We start from the raw sequence: 15,348 nt of genomic DNA, 5'->3' as shown, positions 1-15,348 counted from the left end.
GTGCCTAAGTCTTTGAACAATCTCATTATAGTTTTTGTTAACAAAATGTGATTTTTTGGGTTAGGTTTTTTTCCCTACTGACAGGTTCTCAGTCAGTATTATAAGGATATTTCTATGCCTGTTAAATATTGCCTGTGAATAATATCAGTTGTAACTTATTCACCTCCATCTAATTAAAAAAACAGACTAAGCAAGGGGAGTGCATAAGAATTGTGTATTTTTTCTTCTTTTCTTGAAGCATTTTTTTGAGATAACGGATGATCAATTTGACTTCCACACATACTGCATGAGAAAGATGACTCTTCGTGCCTATGTAGACCTTTTGAGATTAGAAGATGTGCTCAGGAAACATGCCTTCTACTTCAAGGCTGCTCGATCAGCAGTTGAAATCTACTTGAAGCTCCATGATAATCCTCTTACCAATGAAAGCAAAGAACAAGAAGTGAATTCAGGTATTTAGACCATAATGGAGGCGCATATGACACATGTAAAAGCTTATTAAGCTAAGTAAGTTATGTGCTGTAGAATAAATGAGTTGTAACATACACAGGTTTTTCCTCTTTTCTGCCACGATTTGGTAACTGAAAAGAGATCATAGATAACATGCTACAGCTTTCTTCCTCTCTGTTCTCATCGTTGTAAAACTAGTACACGAATGAACCTAGCTATAGTTGAAGTACTGGAGGAGGAGTGGCACTTCAGAATATTAAGAGGAAAAATCAAATTCAGTTCAGGCATTTATCCATTTAAACAAAAGATAAATGAACAGATGAATTATGAAACAATGGGTAGATTTTGTGGGAAAGTAATCTTAAAAAGTGAAAGTACTCTGAATTGTAAGAATTAATTTTGATCTAGTGTAATTTATTACATGGTAATACTAGTTAATACTGCATTACATTTCATTTTTCACATAACTTCAGGACCAAAGAATACATGGATAAGTGTGTATTAGCAAAATTAATAGATTTCAGAAACTATTTAAAATTAGCGTTAAATTGAAAGCAGACTTTCTTAGGAAACCAGTGGGGTGTGGTTTTGAAATCTGAGGATTCAATGACAAATGAGTTATGAGTTTTTTTCCTTTAAGATAAATAGTTGCTTCTCCTTTTGTGGAATTGCAGCTACTGTCTGCACTGCAGTCGCTGTTGACTGAAGGGGTGAAATTAATGTCTAGCTCTTTGCAAAGGGAAGAATATTTGACGTGGCGGAACAAGCTAAACTAAACCAAAAATGCCACTTAATATTGCTAATACAATCTTACCTTTCACTTAGAGGTGAATAATGAGTTTTTCCGTATCTGCCTATGTATAATGAAGTACATATAAAAAGAGGTACATTTCACACCACAGTTCAGCTTGCATCTTTTTTCTCTCCAATTTTAGTTTGTTTCTGTATATAATGTAAGATCAGTGTGTGACACAGTATCTTGATAGCAATATGTCATAGAAACCAAGGTGGGGAAGAGTATAAGAAGTCATGTTAGTTCATTTGCATGCTGTGCATTGGGATTCAATAGTCTCATCCTCGGGGGAAGACAGCACTGTATGAATGGGGTCAAAAGAATGCTTGCTTCTCCTTGCTTCCCTATCTCAGAATGGTGGCTGGCCCCAGCGGAGAGGTCGCGGTGCCATAGCCACAAAAAAGATGTGTTAGTTCCTCAATAGCCCATTCTTCTGTTCCTTGCCACATTATTAGCACAAATCCTGTTCTCGGTGAAAACACCAGAGTAAACAGAGTGGAAGCTACAGTATTACACTGGCTAGACTGGTCAGGTCAGTGGGACAGCAGGGAAGGAAAAAAGAGGGGTGAATGGAGGGGCTGAAGGCTCCTCACTTCTATGGGAACCTGTAGGAAACCATGTTTTGTGTGTTCTGCTTTTCATGCAACTGTTAAACCTTCTTGGTTTATCTAAATGCTAGTCCAGTCTAAAAATCTGAACACAGCAAGCAGCCTGAAGATTCATATAATGGTCCTGCTAATGCATACCAGAATATTTTACCTCTCCTCACTGCAAACCTGGTTTTGCTTGCATCCATTTAGCTATCCCATGGCATTTGCAGAAAATCAGTGCAATTATCATGGCTGTATATTGTTCAGAAACTTTAATGAAAGATAACAAGCTTGTTTTAAGATGGAGTGTAAGTCTGTCTGATGTTTCTAGCTAGCATTAGAAGGCAGCTGAGGTACAGTCAGTATGGGAGCTTGGTATAACTCTTGAAAACCATTGTCCATTTTCTATGGTAAAACCTGTCATAGAAGCAACAACTTGATGTATTTAATGTTTGAAATAGTTGAGATTTCTCTAACAACTATGTAAGAGAAAATATGCAAGATCAAGTGTTGTGTTATGATGTCAACAGTAATCCAGTAGTAATGTTGGACTTTTATAGTGATGATAGTCTGGGAAGTGCTAATATTTGTGGAAACCGCTGTAAAAGTATTCCATTTTGATATGGGGGAGGAGTGTAGTGGCATGTCTGAGTGTTGTTTGAGAGAAACAAGATTTTTAATTAAATACTCTATTAATGTAAGTTATCTGTTTGTTACCTTAATCTGTAGAAAATCTCTCAGCCAAAGAATTGAAGAAAATGCTTAGCAAGCAAAGAAGAGCACAGAAGAAAGCAAAACTTGAAGAGGAAAGAAAACATGCAGAAAGAGAGCGACAACAAAAGAATCAAAAGAAAAAGCGAGATGAGGAGGAGGAGGAAACTAGTGGACCCAGGGAAGAGCTAGTTCCTGAAAAACTGGAAAGGGTTAGCATGGTCTTTCATGTTAAATTTGTGTGATTTATCATAAAAAGCCTGTAATATGGGATTACTATCAGGTTCTCCTAAAAGAATTCAGGGTTTTTTAAAAATCACTTTTGCATGTAAAGACACCTTTTTGTAGTCTATCTTTATTTACACTAAAGAAAAGTAGTATTTTTCCCCTAATAAATCAAAGTTCTATATTAATATTGTTACTTTCTTTAAATGTGGGTGTTTTCTTGAACAGTAGGCCATCCTTCATTCAAGTGGATACTGAACAAAAAGATGTTTCTTGCCTGAGGAACTCTAGTTTTTATACAGTGAATAGAGAAAAACTAATAGAAATGTGATTACAGTTCACAAAATTTGAAGACATGACCCAGTATTTCTCTAAGCACAAAGAACTATCTCCTTTATTACAGTAATTTCAGAAGTTTAAGCTTGTGTCTAAAGTGGTTGTATTCAATTGTTTCCTAAATCTGAATTACAACACTGAGTACATTACATAAGCAGTGTCAGAGTTAGCAATGATGTTGTCTTTGTCAATATGAAATCATGAGTAAACACTTTTAAATCTTGCTGTTCAACTAAAAATGTTGTGGTTCAATTCAGAAAGCTATCAACAGTTCACTTTTGGCCTCTGGTTGTTTAAATGCTCTGAATAACAGAAACTGTCCTTGGTGTTCTGTATTTGACATTTATTTTAAGCTTTAAATTTCACTGTTTTTATTAAAACAGGTAGAAAATCCATTAGAAGAAGCCATTAAGTTCCTTATACCACTTAAGAATCTTATTGGAGATGACATAGAAACACATTTATTAGCATTTGAAATATACTTTAGAAAAGGTAAAGTACTGCATAATTTTATTCTTGCTCTACAAAATTTTAACCCTTCATTACAGCCTATGTTATCTGAGTGTAGCCTAAAATGGTCTGGAACAGATACTTGACTGAAGCTGGGGATTGCATCATACCCAGTAATAATAGGTGAAATAGCATTTTTGTTTAGCCACCGTTAAAATAAACAAAAAAAACTAAGAGCAAAGTAAGTTGTAGTATATACTAATAAAAGCTGTAGAAAGATATTTGCAGTGTGATCTTCAATTATCTAGGGAAAACAAAGCCAAACAGATAGTAACATCATCTATGCAGTGTTGCCAGAGTTCGAGCAGCAGGCATTTCTATTTTATTAAGCAATTTAGATGGGATAAATAAATCTTCTTTCTAATTCTGTGTAGGCATTGATGTTTCTAATGTTTGTACTAGATTTACTAAAGAGAACAGTAGTTGATATAAAAAGTTCTGTATTCTTAATCTTGGTATGTTTTTGTTTTTTCTCCTTCCACAGGAAAGTTTCTGTTAATGTTACAGTCTGTCAAAAGAGCTTTTGCTATCAACAGTAATAACCCATGGCTACATGAGTGCTTGATTAAATTCTCTAAAGCTGGTATGTGTGTAGGAAGTACGTATGTATAAAGATACAGGAAGTATACTGTACAAGAACATGATGACATTTTTGTAATCTATAAATACTCTTGAAACACAAACAGATACGAAGAAAAATAAATGGTTTGTTTTCCTTGGTAATACCCAGGAAAACACAGGTGGTGCTATGCAGGGTACTGTGTATGTGTTATATTATACTCCTTCCTCCATTAATCCACCAGGTGGACCCAATAACTCATTTTGGCTAGATTTCAGAGAAGTAGGTGTTCCAAAGATCCTTGAAATTTATAAGTTTTAAGAAAGTAAGTTTTAAGAAAATATGGGAGAAGGATTCTGACTGAAGCAAAGTACATGTTGTGAACTTGCAGCAGAAAGTTTACGTGACAGAGCACCCTTTATGAATGTTTCATCTGTTTGAACTGAAATTTGTGTTTCTTTCTGTGCCCAAATTTTTAAAAATGGGAATTTTAGCAGTGATGTTTATGGTTTCACACTGTTTTCTACAGTTGTTTAAATGTGGTTTTTTTGGGTTTTTTTTGCTTCTCTCCCTCTTACCTTCCCCCTTCTAGTATCTGACCATAGTAACCTCCCAGAAATTGTGAGCAAGGTCCTAACTCAAGAAATGCAGAAAATCTTTGTTAATAAAAACTTGGAAAGTTTTAATGAAGAATTTCTCAAACACAATGCTACCTCCATTCAGCACCAACTGTCAGGTTTGTTTAACTTTTTAATGCTCTTGAAAAGGAGATGTGATCTAAATCCCAAATCTTTATCTGCAGTCCATAATTCATACATAAATTCCAATGAGCCAGAAATTCACATTTACACTGGGTTTTTTTCTGCCTGCTTTTACCATGTTAAAAAAAAAAACTCATACACTTCGTTATTAGATGCATAAGGAACCTGCTTCTTACCTCCAAAAAGCGTGATCAAACCACCACAGATATATAAGTATGGAAGCACTGTCATCCCTCCTGTTGCAACTTCTAGTTTTGAAATTATTAGAAAATACAAACAAAAAAATCCTATATATTAGAAGCAGTGCTTCTCCCTGTGTTCTTATCAGCTGGAATGTCTCTGTTCCTACTCATAGCTTTGTCACTTAGCAACAGGCATCAATAAAAATATCATGACAGACTTCTTACGCTACTTTTGCTTTTGTCCTTCATGGTCAACAGTGAAAATGTTGAAATATGACATTCTTACACTATTTGTGTAGAAGAACTACAAGTAGCTGCTGGAGTTAAGTCAAAGGAAGTTGGAATTTAAATTTGTCATGTCTACTGAATACAGAAAGTTTTGGAATAAAAATTGATGTCACCTGAGAAGCTAGTGGAGGAGAAAACAAAACACTTCTCCAGCAGTTAGTAAGCAAAAACAAGTGTAGATTTATCAGGCATTTAAAGTACTTAGAACAGTACTAATCTCACCTTGTTTGTGAAAGTTACCCAGGGTCTGTCCAGAATCACTGGAGAAAGTTAGCTTCAGAGGATTGTTCATCTGTCTTAAAGGAAGGTTAGGAAACTCACCCAAACTTACAGAGGCCATTAAAGATCCCTGTTTCAGGACAGCATCTTGAGAGAAATACTTGCACCCCTTTCCTGTGAGCAGGCTCAAGATTTGTGAAGTCAAGTACAGATATCTCAGCAGGCAATTCAGCTCCAGGTTAGTAGTGCAGTTGGCCTTACTTTCTGCCATACGGACATATACTGGTCTGAATTTCTTCCGGACTGTGTTCCACAATTGTTTAGTAACTGTATTGTTCACTTACCTCCAGTACTTTTCAAAAGAATTCAGAGTATCTCTGAGAAAATGTCTTTTACTTGCTTATATATTTGTAGGATGGATTTCATTTAGCCTGCTGATTTAAAGGGCTTAGTCATCAACATACTCTTCATGTGTATTTCTTGACTGACGGGTAAAGTGAGGCATTTCACTTTTGCAGAAGCAGATCTCCTGTGTTACTCAATCCTTATGCTTCTAATAAAATTCAAAGTAGCTTTAGTTTCACTGGTTTTAAGTTACAAATAAGAGGAAAATATGGTTTACAAAAACTTGTAAGAAGTCCTAATTCATGTTGATTTATAAGCTTTCGGATTCTGTGTGTCTGTATATGTGGTACTGCATTTAGGAATGCTATTATCTAAATGTTATGTTCTTTCTTGTGATAAGGTGCAAAGATGATGTATTTCCTGGACAAATCGAGACAAGAAAAAGCAATTGCTGTTGCTACTAGATTGGATAAAAACATGAGAGACAAAAATGTGAAGGTACAAGATACAGTATTTAAAGCCAAAAAATGTGTGGGATCTTAAATAATGTAAATTTAACTGCAGGATAGTGTACATGCTTCATATATCATGATAAATTAATATTATTTGAAAGAACAAGGTTTCACATTTTTTCCCCTAAGTAACTATAAGATAATCTGAACACCAACAGAGAACCTGTGTTTGCTCAGATTAGTATTGTTTAACAGTACATCTTTTTAGTAATAAAACAATTGTAAATCACACTTATTAACTGTTACTTTTGTTTCTTTAGACATTAACAAAGGTTTTTGAGGCACTGCTTGATGGCAGTTTTGGAAGCTGCCACACTCAATGTGAAGAATATCAAGCAGCATGTCATAAACTGTTTCCTTTTACGTCTGCCTTTATGCCTGCCACGAACGAGGACGATAGCAGCATTGCATCTGTGAATCATACAGCCATTAACCATGATTTGCTGTCAAACGAAATTTGAAGTAGTGTGTGCAAGCCCTTGTGTGCGTGTGTATACCTACATGCACACATGTATACAAAACTCTGACTCTCATTACATGCTGGCTGGATACAGATCAGGGTTACTTTTCCAGGTTGTATTTTAATATCGATAACAGATATAAAACAAAATATTTGGATAGTTAAATGAAAAGGATTATGCTATTAGGTTTTTTTTTCCTCCCAACGAAAACTGCCAATATTTATGTAAACATTATTCTTAATCAGCTTTTTTCATGTTTATACCTGTACAGTTTTAAGTCTTTTAATAATCCATCAGCCCTCCCTCACAAAAAATATGGATGTTAAAGACTGCTTTCACATAAGTGTCGTTACATATACAGATAAATGTGATCATATCTTGTTAATAAATTATCATTTGAGCGTTTTAGCAGATTAAGACTGAAGTGCTGCTTGAATTGCCCTCTTCATCTTATACTGTTCTTTAGTTCTTTTCCTGGGTTTTTGTTTGTTTGGGTCTTTTTTAATTTTATTTTTATCTTTGGTCAGTTTGGTTTCTTTTGAAGCACAGTGACAATGAAAGCATTGGGGGTTTGCATGTTTTTGTCAGGTGTGTGTCTTATATGGAACCAGTGTTGATGGATATGAAGATTAGGTTTGTGTAAAAAAAAAAAAAAAAAAAAAAAAAAAAAAAAAAACCAAAAACCAAACCAACAAAAAAAACACAACACAAAAACCAAAACAACAACAACAAAAACCACAAAAAAACACCAAACAAAAAACACCCACCACAAAAAAAAAAACCCCACAACCCAAAACACTAAGGCTTTTTGAAAACTTCTCTAACTTGTGTTCCATAGTTATTGTTTCCTTAAGTTTATGGTCAGTTTAACATTTTTACATTTGAGTATCCTGAAGCAATTCCCTGTGAAAACATAATGAATTTGATGCTGTTGTTTGTCCTTTGTTCCATCTTCCCCTTCCTCCTCTTCCTTCTGGTTTCTCCCCATCTGTTCACCTATTGACACTTAAGTTGAAAAAGCTGCTCCAATTTTGGGCAAATGCAGAAGGTACAGTAATGGGGAATGCAGTTCTTCTCTACATAATAAAAATTTACTGGTAAGTTTACTGTATTGCCTCCATTAAAAGTCTTAGTTGTCCACTTGTGGCCAATACTCCAGTACTTCTCATGCCTAAATACTATTGCTTTAGGTGCTGCAAAGCAAGTAGTATGTGAGGAGTATGTTTTACATTTAAAAACTATTTAAGGGAGCACAAAGAGGCTGACTACAAACCATAATGAACCTTTTTCTTACTTTGTATTCTGGTGCATTAACTGTTTAATATACAATACATCAAAATGGAAGTCTGAATCTAATATACCTATTAAAAGCATAGTATTGCTGGACAAAATGGCTATATATGACAGCTTTACATTCTATAAGAACTGCTATCAAAACATAACGATACTGTGGCTTGTACAGAAAATCCGTTTTCTGGAAACTGTAACGGAATCATTCGATCTTGGTTTGTTTTTATTTCACTGCAATGTAAATAATTTCAGTAATATTAACTAGCCCCTCAAAGGCAAATATAAGTTCACAAAGAGGGGATTTTATTAAGACAAATAAACTGTTCTAATTAAAATTCTCCTTTGTGTGTCATCTGTTTAGATTCAAAATTGTTGAATGGAAGACTCACTGTAAAATATTGCCAACATATGTTATGCTGTAATAAATTATTTTGTACACACTTGCCTTTGGTTTGGAATTTTTGCGTATTTATGGACATCAAACTTCAGGCCATCATGTTCATTAGGTTTTTTCCATTCAGTTGCAACATTCACTGGTTTAATGTGAACTCTCCAAGTAGTTAAGGAAAAAAAAAAAAAATCACTATTTAGCACATTGAGACATGTATCTCTCTCTATATAGTAACATACTACCCTGAGAAATATGGCGAGATGGTTTTGTCTTGTATTCACTGTGTGCCGTCTGCTGTGGAACAACTTGCTTGAAGATGGCTCAAGCAGGGAGAGGTAGTTGACCATGATGGGATTGGTTTGGCTCAGCAGTACCCTAGAAGCACTTCATCAGCCCGCATAAGGTGAAGACATGAAGTCGTATGATGGTCTTCTGTCTTTTATAGTGATGACACTTATATTGCTAGAGATTTAATTCAGGCCTTCAAAAGAAGGCTGTGGTGCTATAGATAAGACTGCTAATGTAGTCCTCTGGTATCTGTTTAACGTGACACTTTAAATCAGACTTGAGCAAAAATACCTGGGGTATCTTTTCAGCAGTTTATTCCTTGAGAAAGTATACGAATAGTTTTGATTTCTAGACTAAGAATTGTAGGAACTCCTTTGAGAATTCTGAAAATGTAAAAATTGAGTCTTCTGTCAGCCAGTGTGTGGTTTGGTTTTCTCTTAGAACTGCTGGAGGCGTAAGCTGCCAAGCTTTCTCCAGGGCTGTCATCGCAGGTGTGAATTGCTTGGGATAATAGATGCTTGGCAATCCCGTAGACCATTGCAAAGAGAGAGTAGGGTAGTATGGGAAGGATAACAAAACTAATGGAGAAGAACAGATGTCAAGGAAAGGTGTTTTTCTTTAAACTATTCTGAAAAGATTCGGTGTCTTTTCAGTAACTTGAATTAGAAAAGGCATCAAACTTAACAGGCCTATTAAGTTGTCCCAGAGGATATGTGCTGTAATATATAAATGCTAACAGAGCTTATATGTCATAGAATCGGTGCTTCACATTTCAATGTTTAAACTTTAAAATACATCAGCTGGCCTAGCTCTAATCTTTCTTTGATCGTTCTTGCGTTCTAATCTTTTTTGTTCTTGTGTTCTTCATTACTTTCTTGCTTTTTTTCCTCTGTCCAATTTGACCTGATTCATCATCTCAAAAATAATTTAATCCACTTTGACAGTCAGTTATAGTCATTCTTGTTCCACTTTCCCATCCCTAAACTTCTTTCTCTAGCAAATGTGACATCCCAGGAGGTAGCTTCTCTTTTTCTTATCAGTCCATTGGCATCAAAATAACTGCTTGGCTGTGGACAATCCAGATCGAGTTAGCATGTGGGGGTGACTCTGAAGTTGAAGAGCCTTAGATCTCCTTTGCCCCAGCACAGTCACACCCTATACCTGATCTTTTCAGGTCTCAGATCTGAGAATGGTTATTTTCTCTCAAATGAGGTTAGCCAAGAGAGCACACAATGGCTGAGACTAGGGTATCTCCCATTTTCAGCACCATTTATTCCATTGACCCCCAGGAAGGAGTGACCAACTTACGCTACACATCGCTTTTCTCCTGCATCTCTGCCCTGGCTTCAGTTGATGCATAAAGAGCAAGGCAGCAATTTCATCAGGCCCTAAGTAAGTGGCCACCCACAAGCAGACCTGTGTCAATGAAGCTATTAATGTATAGCACATTTCAGTTGGAGACAGTCTTTGTGGTAAGGACTGGTAAAGTTTTGTTTGATTGTAGCAGTGGTTCTGCTAAGGAGAAGTCACTAGTGTAGGCAGGGAGTTGAAGCCCTGATCATCTACAACTAGAGCTATAGCTAAGTCTTGAAAACTCATTCCTGATTAAAACCTGAAAAGTCTAGAAGAATTGCTAAAGACCAAACCAAATGCCAGGTCTTGCAATGTGCTTGAGTATTTTTACCCTGTTTTTGTTGTTAGTTTGTTTTCTTGTTTGTTTGTTTAACAATAAGAAAGAAGCCTTTGATTAATCACGGAAATCATACTGTTTTTCTCTGGCAGATAAACATTTCTATATAGGCCAGATTAAATAGAATAGAAAAACATTTTTTTATCAATATATCACTAACTTTTTTATCAGTTGTCTTTATCAATACCATATTCAAATGCTTCACAGTCTTGCGATGCATTCTCACAATCTTTGTTGCAGATGGGCATGGTATGATGTGTGCCCTAACAACCTACAGCTACCTTAAGATGGGATTTGCTGTCCAGGCAGAAGGAAAACATGCAAATGCAGCAACAGTCTAGCAAAAGGCTGCCTGCAGAATGCAGGACCTCGCTGATCTCAACATGCCTGGCAGCATCAGTTCGGGGCATCGCTTAGTGAAGAGCTAATTCAGCTTGCTGAACTGACAGAAATGTTTCACTTTATTTTTTGACTGGTCTAATTTCTGGTGGTTAATGAATTCATCAGACGATCGCCAGAACTAGCGCGGGGGAAGCAGCAGGAGAAGGAGCAATCTGAGACAGGCCAGCTCACCTTCAGTTGCAACGCAAGCGTGTCGCTGGGTAGCGTTCGTGCCTCTTCTTGGGATTCAGTGCTAGCAGGTTGAACCATGAGCCGTTATGGCTCATCATCTATCCACGCTGACCAGCTGGGTATCAAAAATGCTGCACCTCCTTTGGCGCAAGAAGCCGCTGACACGGCTGGGCGTCTCAGTCCAGATGTGCCATAGCTGTGGCTGTGCCCTTCCTCGAGGCCCGTGGAACGGTTTTGGGAGGAGCTGAAAATGATGGTAGTAGCAGCAGTGCTTCTTAAGTATGTAACTAATTCCACCGGAGTATGCATACAACAGAGAGACATGGGCACAATTCTGACTTGGAACTTGGGTTAGGTGTATTTGCTGCAGTCCACAACAGATGTTCTGCAGCCTTTGTGCTCATATAGCCCCTATGTGATTACATTAAGTATTCTGCTATGGTGTGTAGATACAGGTTAGTTAGGCTTCACTTGCTTATTACCAGTCTTGGCAAAACCTTCAAAATGCCTTACGTAGTGTGGATGTGAAACTATTGTGATAGCTATAAATTACAGTAAATAAGTTTACTTACCTGTCATTTTGTGGATATTTGAAAAACCTTTTGTTTTGAGCTGTTTTGTTGTGGGTTTCTTTTATAAATCCCTATTGCTTATCCCTGCACAAACCAAATAATTGTGTTAACAACATAAACGTCATGAGAACTCGCTGACTCAGCATCCAGTCTCACCTAGGGTCCTGCAGTACTACTGCCATCTCACATGAGTACCCCCTCTTTCCTTCTCTCGTTCCCACAAGCGGGCAGGGAGGGAGGCATACCCCAAGGCAGGCAAACTCATCATCATAGGGAATAAGCCTGTTCTAAAAGCCCAGGCCCTAATGGAAAATCCTGTACTTGATATTCGTATGGGTAACAAAAGTTTAGTCCAGAATTAGCAATTAATGGCAGAAGGGGCAGTTTCTCGCATCTGTCCAGCTCTAGCATCTCCAGACTTGCCAAATAATGAATCCCTCAGCTAGGAAGAAGTCAACCTTTAAGTGTGACGCAAAAGACTCAAGCATAATGGTGTTTTCATATGTGAATGCATTTGCCATTTACTGTTTCAACAGCATCGTTGTATGTACTTTTGGCATTTGTTTTTTCATGTCTGAAACGGCAGGTGTTAATGAAAAGTGGTCAGTTCATGGATTTTCCACTAGAGGGAAGCCTTGCTTCCAGAATATCTTCATAGCGACGAAAGGCTGCCGTCTTGTTTATTTTCAGGTGTTTTCTGGTTTTGTAGTAAGAGCATAGGAAAATGCCTATCTTCTTTTTTCTTTCAGGCAATGGAGAGAGGTGGTCAGTGTTTTGTATGTGCTTAAATGGCTGAATTAGACTCATATTCATATAACCCAGCTCTCCATAGGCATCGATTTGGGGATCTGAAGTTGAGAGCGTGGTTGCTTGGGCTGATTTCACACCAGCTGAGAACAGAGGCGAGGGTATCTGGGAGAGGGTATCTGAGCCCACAGATGGTCAGAAGCACCTTTTGGGAGATCCCATGTCATATGCAGAAAGCATCGGTCAACTCAGTTCCTGCCTTCCTCTCCTCAGGCTTCTGAATAGAAGCTGTAGTCCTTCTCAATGCCTGTAGGCTGAGGCAGAATATATTGGCCTTGAAGATTAGCCTTTTATCATGGACTAAATATGCTGTCTGTTTACCACTCAGACTTTACTGCTTAAACGTATTTCACATCTAGACAGTATTTGAGAATGTGCTGTTAATGCTGAAGAGGAAGTTCAGGTCTTGAGAGGTTCCTAGAGGTATTTTAGGTATGCAGTAGGGCAGGAGAAGGAAATACATGGTATTTCCAGGACTGATTTCATATGACAAATGGTCAAACTTAAAGCAAACCAGGAAGTGAGGACCAGAGCGGGAGCTGCTTTCCTGTTCCCCATGCAAAGTGCCTAGCACAGAGCAGCCCTCGTTCAAGACAAGGGTTTATACCACGAGTAACAAACTGTCATAAAACCTATCTATAAACATAAGCAAACTATACGTGCCTGATGCCTCGCTTTGAAAATAGTAGTGCAAAAGATATCCAGGGATCCACAAAAGGTGTCAGGCACCAAAGGAGTCTGTTAACTGTCACTGGAGATGTTTAATCAAATTTTAGCTAAGCCACGCACTCGATTATATTTGAAATGAGCTCAGGGAGTATCTGAAGTTGAAGGAACTTTTACTTCTATTAATAATGTTCCCTGCAGGTCTAAATGTCTTTCTAGGGAAATTCAAACCAACGGACTGAAGCAGTTAGATTTGCCATGGATAAATTTATTACTTTGGGATCCATGGAGAGACCATGATTCATTTTCTCAGGGGTTAGAGTGCTAATCCAGGTGGTGAGGACATGTACTGCTGGTTAGCTTGGGCATTGCAGAGCATCCATAGGTGAACCAACTCGGACCACAAGCACTTTACCTGTAACCCCCTCCCATGTGCCTGTGTAGGAATGGCAGGAGGTACCTGACTGTTACTGCACTGTTCATGACTACGGCACTCAGCTGCCTGATTTGTGAATGCTGAAGCATCCACAAGCTGCTTCTCTGGGACAGAGGCAATGAAAAACAAACAGGCCTGTAGTGACATCAATAGGTGTTGTCCTGGTTTCGGCTGGGATGGAGTTAATTTTCTTCCTAGTAGCTGGTTTAGTGCTGTGTTTTGGATTTAGTATGAGAATAATGTTGATAACACACTGATGTTTTAGTTGTTGCTAAGTCATGTTTATGCTAGTCAAGGACTTTTCAGCTTCCCGTGCCCTGCCAGGTGCACAAGAAGCTGGGAGGGAGCATAGCCAGGACAGCTGACCCAATTGGCCAAAGGGATATCCCATACCATATGATGTCATGCTCAGCATATAAGGCTGGGCAAAGAAGAAGGAAGGGGGGGACGTTCAGAGTGATGATGTTTGTCTTCCCAAGTAACTGTTACACGAGATGGAGCCCTGCTTTCCTGGAGATGGCTGAACACCTGCCTGCCGATGGGAAGTAGTGAATGAATTCCTCGTTTTGCTTTGCTTGTGTGCGCGGCATTTGCTTTCCCTATTAAACTGTCTTTATCTCAACCCACGAGTTTTCTCACTTTTACCCTTCTGATTCTCTCCCCCATCCCACTGCGGGGGAGTGAGCGAGCGGCTGGGTGGGGCTTAGTTGCCAGCTGGGGTTAAACCACGACAGGTGTAAATCTTCTCTTTGGGAGCCTACAGCTTCACTAGAGTCTTTCTTTTTTAGTAAGCAGAGAATTCTTTAAAAATCTAAAGGCTGGACAATTCTGCTGTCAGGGAACCCCTATATCCAATTCAAAGTTACAGGCACCTCAGGATGCCAAACCTCTAAAAACAGTTATTGCAATACTGAGATTTGCAAGGCTGATATCCTTTTTGTTTGTGTTGTGCCACCTAGACTGTAAGATGTTGTGCTGAAAGATGTAGATCCACAGGATTTCTTGAGCCCATTTGGCAATTGCTAAAAACTTTTTATCTCTTCCCCGCTGTACTTCTCCAGCCTCTCTCCCTGCTTCAGGCTCTGGCACTTGCTGTTCACTTCTGTGAATAGATTCGAATCAACAGCTTAGCAGGAACCTAACCCAGCAAATATAGGTTGTTTATCTCCCAATTATATGTAGATATGTAGAAAAGACAGCAATGTCTAATCAAGTATTTGAGGAGCAGCCCATACATCGTTGAATCAGGCTATGAATATTTTCTTCATGGCCTTCCTTCATGGAAGGTACAAATTCCTCTCCCTCACCTCCAAACATAAGTAGTATGTTTTCCTGGCAGAAACCATGCTCCTCCTGGATTTGCTCAAACAGAGCCCTGGCTATGGCCATGCGCGGTTCTTCTTAACATGTTTCATGGACAATCTAACAATATTGGCCATCTCTGAGGAGCAGAAGTGGGCATTGGGGAAATGGCAGCAAGAAATAACTGATCAAAAGAAAGTTGCCTCAGCATATGGCTGTTTACCACAATCTCTCATCAGCATTGCCCATCTTGACAGAAGCCCTGGCCTTCCTGAGGAATGAGGACCACAGTGGCTGGTGGCCACACTGGCCTGTCACAAAGTGGCTGCAGAGATCCCTTTTTTCTCCAAAAACATCAGCTACTGCTATCCCTGCGGGTCTTCTCTTTCCC

At 38.3% G+C, this 15,348-nt stretch overlaps 1 protein-coding gene across 1 annotated transcript in view; it reads left to right on the top strand.

Moving 5' to 3' along the window:
• Nucleotides 1-7,358, top strand: part of NAA16 (N(alpha)-acetyltransferase 16, NatA auxiliary subunit) — a 55,336-nt gene extending 47,978 nt beyond the window's left edge. Inside the window, exons 13-19 of the mRNA XM_009574133.1 lie at nucleotides 239-452; nucleotides 2,563-2,756; nucleotides 3,489-3,597; nucleotides 4,100-4,198; nucleotides 4,767-4,910; nucleotides 6,370-6,467; nucleotides 6,742-7,358. Coding sequence (XP_009572428.1) covers nucleotides 239-452; nucleotides 2,563-2,756; nucleotides 3,489-3,597; nucleotides 4,100-4,198; nucleotides 4,767-4,910; nucleotides 6,370-6,467; nucleotides 6,742-6,942 — 1,059 coding nt within the window. The 3' untranslated portion in view covers nucleotides 6,943-7,358. The remainder of the gene's footprint in view (nucleotides 1-238; nucleotides 453-2,562; nucleotides 2,757-3,488; nucleotides 3,598-4,099; nucleotides 4,199-4,766; nucleotides 4,911-6,369; nucleotides 6,468-6,741) is intronic.
• The last annotated feature ends 7,990 nt before the right edge of the window (nucleotides 7,359-15,348 follow it).

The sequence above is a fragment of the Fulmarus glacialis genome, unplaced genomic scaffold, assembly GCF_000690835.1.
Source record: "Fulmarus glacialis isolate BGI_N327 unplaced genomic scaffold, ASM69083v1 scaffold1943, whole genome shotgun sequence".
In the NCBI taxonomy this organism is placed as follows: Eukaryota; Metazoa; Chordata; class Aves; order Procellariiformes; family Procellariidae; genus Fulmarus; species Fulmarus glacialis.
This window is presented reverse-complemented; position numbering and strand designations above follow the sequence as displayed.